Raw genomic sequence first — 9,935 nt, 5'->3', positions numbered from 1 at the left:
ATGAATCGTTTTACCAAAGAAGCCTTGAAGGTCCCAGATCTAGATCAGAAGGTAGCCATGATTGCACTCCAACAAGGCACCACTGATGAAAATTTTCGCCGATCTCTAGCCAAGAGGGCTCCGGACAATATGAACGATTTGCAAGAGAGAGCCGGAAAGTATATAAAGGCAGGGGAAAGTTTGAGAAAATCCCAGAACAATCAGGGACCGAATACCAACTTCAAAAAACGTGGGAATGACACGGAGTATAATGCTGAGAATAAGTACTCCCGGAAGGAAGATGAGGAAAAACCGCCTGCTAAAAAGAAGGTGGGGCCGAGGTTTACTGAGTATGCCAGGCTTAACGCCCCGAGGAGTCAAATCCTGTTGGAAATTGAGAAGGATGAAAGTGTTAGATGGCCGAAGCCTATAAGGACCGATCCGGAGAAACGTAACAAAGATTTATATTGTCGATTCCACAAAGACACAGGACATAAGACCGATGATTGCCGGCAGTTGAAGGATGAGATTGAGTTCTTGATCCGAAGAGGAAAGTTATCCAAATTTACCAAAGATGGAGACAAGAATCATCGAGACAATGATAATCGTGGAAGAGACAACGATGACAAGAGAGCTCAGCCTCGAGGGCCTGTTATTAATGTGATCTCCGGAGGGCCTACAGCCGCTGGTACTTCCAGTAACTCGAGGAAGGCTTATGCAAGGGAAGTAATGAGTATAGTTGGAGAACCCCCAAAGCGGGCAAAAATTGACTATGCAATGGCATTCGATAACGTCGACCTTGAGAAGGTAAAATTCCCCCATGATGACCCCTTAGTAATTACACCAGTGATTGGAAACTCGTCCGTAAAGAGAGTGCATATTGATAATGGAGCCTCGGTGGATATTTTGTTCTATGATGCCTATGAAAAGATGGGATACTCCGATACTCAACTGACACCCTCGGATATGCCTATATATGGCTTCAACAATGTGGAAACCAAGATTGAAGGCATGATCCAACTACCTGTAACTATGGGTACCGAACCTAGGCAAGCCACATGTATGATAAATTTCTTGGTTGTCAAAGCCTCGTCTACCTATAATGCCATCCTTGGAAGGACTGGGATACACGCTTTTAAGGCAATCCCGTCCACTTACCACATGAAGATTAAATTCCCAACTAGGAACGGAATTGGAGAAGAATTAGGAGATCAGAAAATGGCCCGAAGCTGTTATATTGAGGCACTAAGGTCTGGCGGAACCGGGGGGCAAGTACTACCCATAGAGGATCTAACATCCGAGAAGAGGAAGAAAGAAGAGGCAAGCCCGCCGAAGACTTGATTCCAGTCCCATTATATACTGAGGAACCCGAAAAGGTTACTTATATTGGAGCCTTACTTCCGGAAGGCTTGAGGCAAGAACTAATGAGGTTCTTGAGGAACAATCGAGATGTTTTTGCTTGGACAGCAGCTGATATGCCAGGTATCGATCCCTCATTCATGACCCATAAGTTGAATGTAAACCCCGAGAGGAAACCTATTAAGCAGAAGAAAAGGAACTTCGCCCCTGAAAGGCAAGAAGCCATTAAACAGGAGGTCGATAAGTTGTTGGAAGCGGGTTTTATCGAAGAGATACAATTTCCAGAATGGTTGGCCAACCCTGTTATGGTCAAGAAAGCTAATGGGAAGTGGAGGATGTGTGTGGACTTCACTGACCTAAATGACGCTTGCCCGAAGGATTGTTTTCCTCTTCCAAGGATTGATACACTGATAGATGCCACTGCTGGCCATGAGATGCTGAGTTTCATGGATGGCTTCAGCGGATATAATCAGATCCGGATGGACAAGGACGATGTACCCAAGGTATCGTTTACCACTGACTTTGGTGTATTTTGTTATTTGGTTATGGCCTTTGGACTTAAGAATGCAGGAGCAACATACCAACGCCTTGCGAACAAGATGTTTAAACATCTGATTGGAAAGACTATGGAGGTATATGTAGACGATATGTTGGTGAAAAGCTTGAACAAAGCGGATCACCTTGAACACCTTAGAGAGGCCTTTGAAGTCCTGAGGACGCATAAGATGATGTTAAACCCGGCCAAGTGTGCCTTTGGGGTTGGTTCCGGGAAGTTTCTTGGTCTAATGGTCTCCAAACGTGGTATCGAGGCCAACCCTGACAAAATAAAAGCTATCCTTGACATGGAACCTCCCAAGAGTATAAGGGATGTACAGAAGCTGACAGGAAGGATTGCGGCCTTAGGAAGATTTGTATCCAAGTCGGGAGACAAATGCTTACCTTTCTTCAAAGCCTTGAAAAAAGTTAAAGATTTCGAGTGGACTGAAGAGAGCCAGGTAGCTTTTGAGTAACTGAAGAAGTACATGGCAGAGCCACCTCTTCTATCGAAACCCATTGATGGTGAAACCTTGTATGTATACCTAGCTGTTTCAGAACAAGCATTGAGTGCTGTATTAGTCCGAGAGGAGTTCAAGGTTCAAAAACCGGTATACTACGTGAGCAAGGTTCTGCATGGAGCGGAGCTCAATTACTCAGTGATCGAAAAGTTTGCCTTGGCCATGATTACAGCATCGAGGAAGTTGAGACCTTACTTTCAGTCTCATAAGATAGAAGTCCTGACAGACCAACCTCTCCGAAATGTCATACATAGCCCTAAGGCTAGTGGAAGATTGATCAAGTGGGCAATTGAGCTTGGAGAATTTGACATCCGATACAAGCCTCGAACGGCGATTAAAGCTCAGGCCTTAGCTGACTTCCTGGTTGAATGCACCATTAGCAACCAGGAAGTCGGGGGGCAAGGAGACAAGGTAGAAGAACCTACTAAGGAAGAAAAACCTAAAGAATATTGGCTACTATTTTTTGACGGGGCTTCAAAAACAAGAGGTAGTGGTGCAAGACTTGTGCTCCAAAGCCCTGATGGCTTTACAGTGGAATATGCTATTAAGCTGGACTTTCCAACCACAAATAACGAAGCAGAGTATGAAGCATTAGTAGCTGGACTTGGTTTAGCTAGAACCTTGAGGGTAAAAAACTTGAAAGTCTGTGGCGACTCAAAGCTCGTGGTCTTCCAAGTGAATGGTGAGTTCGAAGCTCGTGAGGAAGCTATGACAAAGTATCTGAGGATTGTGAAGACCCAGATGGCACAATTTGAAGAATGTCTAGTAGAATATGTGCCGAGGGAGGAAAACACTAAGGCTGATGCCTTGTCTCAATTCGCATCCTCTGATGACGAGGTATGTTCAGGAAGCGTTTATTATCAGGTTTTGAGAACCCCGAGCATCGAAGCAAAATTAGTGGCTCCCATTGATACAGGGGCAACATGGATGGATGAGATTAAGTTATACCTGGAAAAGGGACACTTACCCCCGAATGTTGATGAAGCACGGAAGTTGCAAGTAAGGGCCCTCAAGTATGTGCTCATTGAGGGAATCCTATATAGAAAATCGTTTGTGATCCCTTATTTGAGATGTTTGAGGCCGGATGAAGCTCGAGAAGCCCTCAGGGAAGTTCATGAAGGTGTATGTGGCCAACACCTCGGTGGAAGAGCATTGGCTCATAAAGTAACCCGCCTTGGGTTTTATTGGCCAGATATGCTTAAACATGCCCAAGATTATGTGAAAAGGTGTGATCGCTGCCAAAGGTTCGCGCCTATAGTACGGCAACCCCCGGAGATGTTGACATCCATCAACACCCCCATCCCGTTCGCAATGTGGGGAATGGACATACTCGGACCATTTCCACTCGCTAGTGCGCAAAGGAAATTTTTGTTGGTAGCAATTGATTATTTTACTAAGTGGATTGAGGCCAAACCCCTGGCCAAGATAACCACCAAACAGGTTGCTCAGTTTGTATGGGAGAACATCATCTGCAGGTATGGAATACCACGAATCATGGTTACGGACAATGGGACTCAGTTCAACAATGCTGAGTTTAAGAGTTATTGCGAAGATTACTCGATAGAACTACGCTTCACCTCAGTTGCCTATCCTCAAGCTAATGGACAAGCTGAGGTGGCTAATAGAATAATCCTCGATGGACTGAAGAAAAGAGCTGAGAAAGCCCAGGGGTCATGGGCCGATGAGATACTTCCTATACTATGGGCGTATCGAACAACTTGTAAAGTTTCAACTGGGGTAACCCCCTTTCAGCTGGCTTATGGAGCCGAGGCAGTGGTGCCACTGGAAATCACTCACACTTCCTCTAGGGTCCAGCAATATGGGCCAGAAGCTAACGAAGAAGGTATGAGACTTGCACTAGATATGATTGATGAAATTCGTGACCAAGCTCATGCTAAGATTGTGGAAAACCAGAAACGGGCTTCTTATTACTATAACCTACGGGTTAAGGAGCGATACTTCCGGGAAGGAGATCTGGTACTTAGAAAAATTGAAGCTTCTGGAGTAGGTCCCAAAGGCAAGATGGCTCCAAATTGGGAAGGCCCATATCAAATTAAGGCTGTTACGGGCCATGGCTCATACAAGCTTCAAACCCTTGAAGGAATCGAAGTCCCAAGAAGTTGGCACGCGACCAACTTAAAGATATATTATGTTTAATACATATCCTATGATAGTAGATACTAATAGTTACCACGAAAATAAGGTCATGTTGACCACTGCCACATAGTTGATCTCCAAAGATAGTTATTTCTTTTACTATGATAATAAAGTCCTGAGGATTATGCAGTTTGTTTATCCAAGTCATTTTTACTTGTACTTTCGTTGATAAAAAGTTCACAGGTTCTAATCGAACTTACAGGTTTAAAGATAAAAGTCCTAAGGTTGGACGTGAAGTAACTAGTTTCAGAGTTTGAAAATTCTAAGTAAGAGTTGCTCTGGTTCATAGATTAAAGATGAAAATCCCGAGGATTACTCTGAGATTTGAATTAACTGAAATCCTACGAAAGTTAATCCAAAAAATATTCGAAGTAAAGAATGTTGAATGCGCGATATACAAAAAAAGTAAAGCGTGAAGCAAAAGAGAACTTAAATAAATAAGTTAAAAGTTAACCCCGAAGGGTGCAATTCCAGGACTTAATAATTACAAAAGATGAGCCACGCAGGGCATAAAATTAACTAAGGCAGATCGTCATCGAAGACATCATCCCCTTCTTTGGCATTCGCCACCTTTTCTGGAACCTCCCCCACTTTCTCAGGTTCCTTCGCCGCGTCCTCAGCCATCGGGGAGTGGACTTCATCCTGGGGGATTCCATCCTGGGAGTCGAGGGGGTGAGAGTCCCCGAGCACCTCCTCCTCGAGGTCGACCGTTGAAGCGGGAGCCTTCCCCGGAATAGGAGGAACGGGGAACTTCTCTAGCGAAACCCCTTCTATCTTGGAGCTTAACTCCTCGATAATCGACTCCCAACACAGAGTAAAAGTCTCCGGGAAGCTGGCGTCGTACTCCGCCGTCAAAAGATCGTCAAATTCTTTGGACTTTTTGTAGTCCTCGATCGCCTCTGCGCGCGTCCGTACCAACTCCGCCTCCAAAGTGCGGACCTTCTCTTGTTCGGCCACCAGTTCGGCCTCCACCCTTCTAAACTGCTCAAAATTAGCAGTCGAGGAATCGAAGTAGCGATCGCCGTCGCGTTCCGCGATCGCTTTCTCCGCCCTCACCGCCTTCAAGTTATGAACAGCGGCTTGCAGATAGGTGTTAACCTGCACAACCAAAGGAACTATTAAAAGAAGGACCTTAAGTTTAAAAATAATAAAGAACGAAGAAAAAATCGCTAAGTAAAAGCCTCGAAAACTTACGGTGGCCACAGCTTGGGCCCCCAGCATTTCGATCTGGAGGTCCTCCGAAGACTCGACCACATGGGCCCTATCCCGCGGAGTGACCACGTTCTTGGACCACTCTGTGGCGGCCCGAGAATCACCAACCACAGTATCTTTATTAAGAAGGCCCCACTGGACCACGTAAGGATTTGAATCCTCGTCTATGGCAGTGGGCCGTGGGCTTAAGAAAGCCGGAATCTTCTCCACGACCTCAGGGTTTCCATCCTTCCTGGGCCGTTTGGAGCGGGGAATCATTGTCGCCACGGCCTTTTCCGCGGCCGATTCCCGCTTCTTGAATATGCTTCCTAAAGCAACTTGGGCTGCAAATAAAAAGCACGAAGAGTTAGAAGCCCATTTTATAAGGGTAGGAGAAGTTAAATAAACACACAAGTAAACAGCGCATACCCTCAGGGCCCAAATCGCTAAGCCCATGCAACTGGAGGGAGGCCTCCGAGATAAGCAACGAACAATGGTGGAGGTTGTCCCCCGTTAAAACCCTAATAGCAGCCTCCTCCTCGACCCCCAGTTTAAGGGACCGCATCGTTCCGTCCTCGGCCCGGCTAAAATCCGAGTAAAAATAATCGGCCCAATCGGCCCCTTCCAAGTGTAGGTAGAACCATTGTTTCTTCCAATTTGGAAGAGAATCGGGGGCCGAATCAGAAACAAAGATACTGCGGCCCAAAGTCCGGTATTGGATTTTGACCCAGCCTTCGTCGTTTGGGGCATTCACAAATTTAAAAAGATATCGAAATACAGCCACACTGGGCTCTAAATTATGCTTCTTGCACTGGACCAAAAAGCAATATATAAACCTCCAGCCATTGGGCTGGAGTTGGGTTGGACATACCCGGGCTTCGGCCAAAAGCCTATAAACGAACATTGGGGGAGGCAATCTAAATCCAGCATAAAAAGTCTCTTTATAAATCCTAATTGTCCCGGGCTTTGGATAACAAGCCCGTTTGTTTGGGCCCGGGAGCTCGGCCCTGTAAGGGTGTTCAATACCGAAAAGCTTACTCATAACATCAATATCTTTTTGGGTAAGCTTAGAGGGATAGTTATAAGCATCTAAGTGAAGCAAGTTTGGGAACGCTTGGCCAAATTCACTTAATAAATCCCTAAGTGAAAATACACTTGCATGAACGAGAGATTTTTTACCTCGGTTCGTGCGCGAACGGGCGACCTGAGACTCAGACAAATGAGATTGCTGGGATGATGAGGAATCCGCCGTTGATGTTCTTCGTACGAAGGTTTGAAATCCAGAAACTGATTGAAAGAGATGAAGATTCGTCGGAAACTGGAAAAAACGCTTGAAGAATCGGTCGGATTCTGCTAAAATCTTGAAGATCGCCGGAAAAGTCGCCTTGAAAATCGCCGGAGAACTAGAGGAAACTAAAAAACTAGAGAGTGTTTGAGAGTGTTTAAGCTCTTGGACTTGTGAAGTGTTTTGAGTGAAATGAGAAATGAACTCTCAGTCACTAGATTTATAGAAACCCTCAACCGGTTCACTTGCCAGTAAAACCTAGGGTTCACAGCCTACAGCCAGTAAAATGGGCTTTGGGCCGGTTAAGGGGCATTTTAAAGGGCGGGAAGCCCACGGAACTGAAAAGATAAACCCTTTCTAGAAGAATCGAGAGAATTCTTGAAGACACTTGAAAAATTTAAAGGAAAAAACTAAATAGTATAGGCCTGACAAGTTCTAGACTGAGGCCCACAGCATATAGCGGCATCACACTCCTAGGCGTGCCAAATTGATGGTCTCCTTGGCGGGGGTAGCCACGCCTAGGGCACTTTTGCTAATTGAGCAAAAAAAAAAATGCAATTTATTACGAAAAATAAATGAAAATTCTAGCGAAAATGAAGTTTGTATAAATATGTCTCCTTGGCGTCTGTATACACGCCAAGGGAGCACTACCAAATAAAGCCCTGTGAAGGCCCTAAAATCAACCACGCCCAGGAGGCATCTCTCCTAGGCGTGGTGTATAATTGTGTCTCCTTGATGGGTGTACCCACGCCAAGGAAGCACTAACGAATGAAGCCTATGTGAAGGCCCTAAAATCAACCACGCCCAGGAGGCATCTCTCCTAGGCGTGGTATATAATTGTGTCTCCTTGGCGGGTGTACCCACGCCAAGGAAGCACTAACAAATGAAGCCTATATAAAGGCCTTGAAGTCAACCACGCCTAGGAGGCATTGCCACTAGGCGTGGTATGGAATTATGTCTCCTTGGCGTGCGTACCCACGCCAAGGGAGCATGTCACAGTGGAAGCTACGTCAAGCACGCCTAGGAGACATAACTCCTAGGCGTGGCATGCTAAAATGCCTCCTTGGCGGGGGTACCCACGCCAAGGAGGCAGAACAACCAAGACATCAACCAACCACGCCCAGGAGACATAACTCCTAGGCGTGGCAAGCTAAAGTGCTTCCTTGGCGGGGGTACCCACGCCAAGGGAGCATCTCAGGGAAAGGGATGAATTTCTATTAAAGAATTATTTAATTCTTAAAAGAAATGTCCCCAAAATTCCAAAAATTGGGAAAAATACAAGAAATATCATAAAATTGAAATTTTAATTTCAAATATATTTTTTTTGAAAATTATTTAAAGGCTCGAAAAATTCTAGAAAATTGGAATTTAATCATAAAAATTCCAATTAATTTGAATTTAGCCCTGAAAAAATACGAAAGTGCTCGAAAGTACCATTACAAACGTAATTTTGAAGAATACTTGTTGTACCAATAAAAAGACTCGTAGTGTCATGAAAACGACTCGAAAAGTCAAAAGAAAGACTCATGTCTTCCGATACTACAATCAAAAATGAAGTACGATCCCGAAGGATACGAAACGGAGCTATCTTTACTATACAGTCAGTTCGAATCATCTCTCGAATTGTTTCAAGGTAGTCAAGATCGGTGAGATCCTTGCGCTATTTATGGAACTTCAGACCTTGGACGATGGGAATTTGCAGAAGTTAGCTTTCTCGCATGATATATGAATAAGGAGCTCAGAAAGCCGACGAGGACTCAGCAACTTTTGAAAAGTTTTTACAAAACTTGTCGAAAGTTGGGGGGCAAATGATATGGGTCAGAAGTAATATTTAATTATTATTAGATATTGAAAGCCCAAGAACACTAAAGCCCAGTTAAATAGGGCCTGAGGCTCTTAAATATTAATTAATTTCATAATTAATTAATAGAGGCCCAGTCAGAGATCCAGTTACAAGTCCAAATTCCTTAATACATCTGATTCTAGCAGATAAATATTCAGAAGTTCGGATAAACGTCAACAACAAGAGGATAAGAGCTCTATCCTATCTCTTGCTTCGAAACCTACTTCGATAGAAAGTCTGATATATGGAATCATACTTCCATCCGACTTCTGACTCTGAAGCGCCTATATAAAGGGCTCTACCCCTCATAACTAGAACTACGTTTTGGACTTGATTCTTCTTCACACAGAAGATACGTAGGCATCTCGCACCGAGACCAGTCCGAAGCACGAATCGCTCACCCCCGTTTTTAGTTCTATAACAGACATTATTTAGGAAACACACACAAAAAAAATAGCATGCATAATTTTTTTTGAAACATGTTTAACATAAAAAGTACTCTAAGATAATTTTAACGTAAACTAAGTAATATAAAATGATTTGAATTTGATAAATATTTATAACAAAATAAATATAAAATATAAGTTTTGTAAAAAAATTGATGACAAACAAAATGAGAGAGTAGATATTGAATGGATATTAAAAAAAATAATATGAGTGAGATTAAATAACTAACAACAAAAAAAAAGTAGTAAAAAATAAGAGAAATTATTATTAAACAATTTTTGAAAATCAAGAAAAAGAGGTTCCATATAAATAAGGAACAAAGTAACAAAAATGAGTAAGATGAGAGATTAATTAGTTTAGTGGCAGACAAACTTTACACATCAGCGGACAAGTTTTACACATCACACTACCCACTTCATTCTGTAAAGAATTCTGTATCATCCATTTCTGTGAATGTAGCATTTCTCATAGCAACAAAATTACAATATCGCCTGGTCATGTACTCGTATATCCTATTCTTCAATCCTAATATGTTCACAAATCAATAGCGTAAGTTTTTTAGATAGTTTTTGAATTTTGATGCAGTGTAATTCAGAACCAAAACTAGAAATTGTATTTC

At 43.3% G+C, this 9,935-nt stretch overlaps 1 protein-coding gene across 1 annotated transcript; it reads left to right on the top strand.

Moving 5' to 3' along the window:
* LOC135149661 (uncharacterized) lies at positions 1–1,320 on the top strand. The gene is made up of 2 exons (XM_064085435.1): positions 1–390; positions 496–1,320. The coding sequence occupies exons 1-2, from the start codon at positions 1–3 to the stop codon at positions 1,318–1,320; spliced, it is 1,215 nt and encodes a 404-aa protein (XP_063941505.1).
* The last annotated feature ends 8,615 nt before the right edge of the window (positions 1,321–9,935 follow it).

This window comes from Daucus carota, chromosome 9 (genome assembly GCF_001625215.2).
Source record: "Daucus carota subsp. sativus chromosome 9, DH1 v3.0, whole genome shotgun sequence".
In the NCBI taxonomy this organism is placed as follows: domain Eukaryota; kingdom Viridiplantae; phylum Streptophyta; class Magnoliopsida; order Apiales; family Apiaceae; genus Daucus; species Daucus carota.
The sequence above is the reverse complement of the archived record's forward strand: the minus strand, read 5'-3'. Positions and strand labels throughout refer to the sequence as shown.

Excerpts from the sequence above, each read along its gene's own strand:
- LOC135149661 (XM_064085435.1), top strand. The coding sequence starts at position 1 with ATGAATCGTTTTACCAAAGAAGCCTTGAAGGTCCCAGATCTAGATCAG. Across the intron at positions 391-495 it reads AAATTGAGAAGGATGAAAGT|TTGAAGGATGAGATTGAGTT; the intron begins GTTAGATGGCCG and ends GATTGCCGGCAG.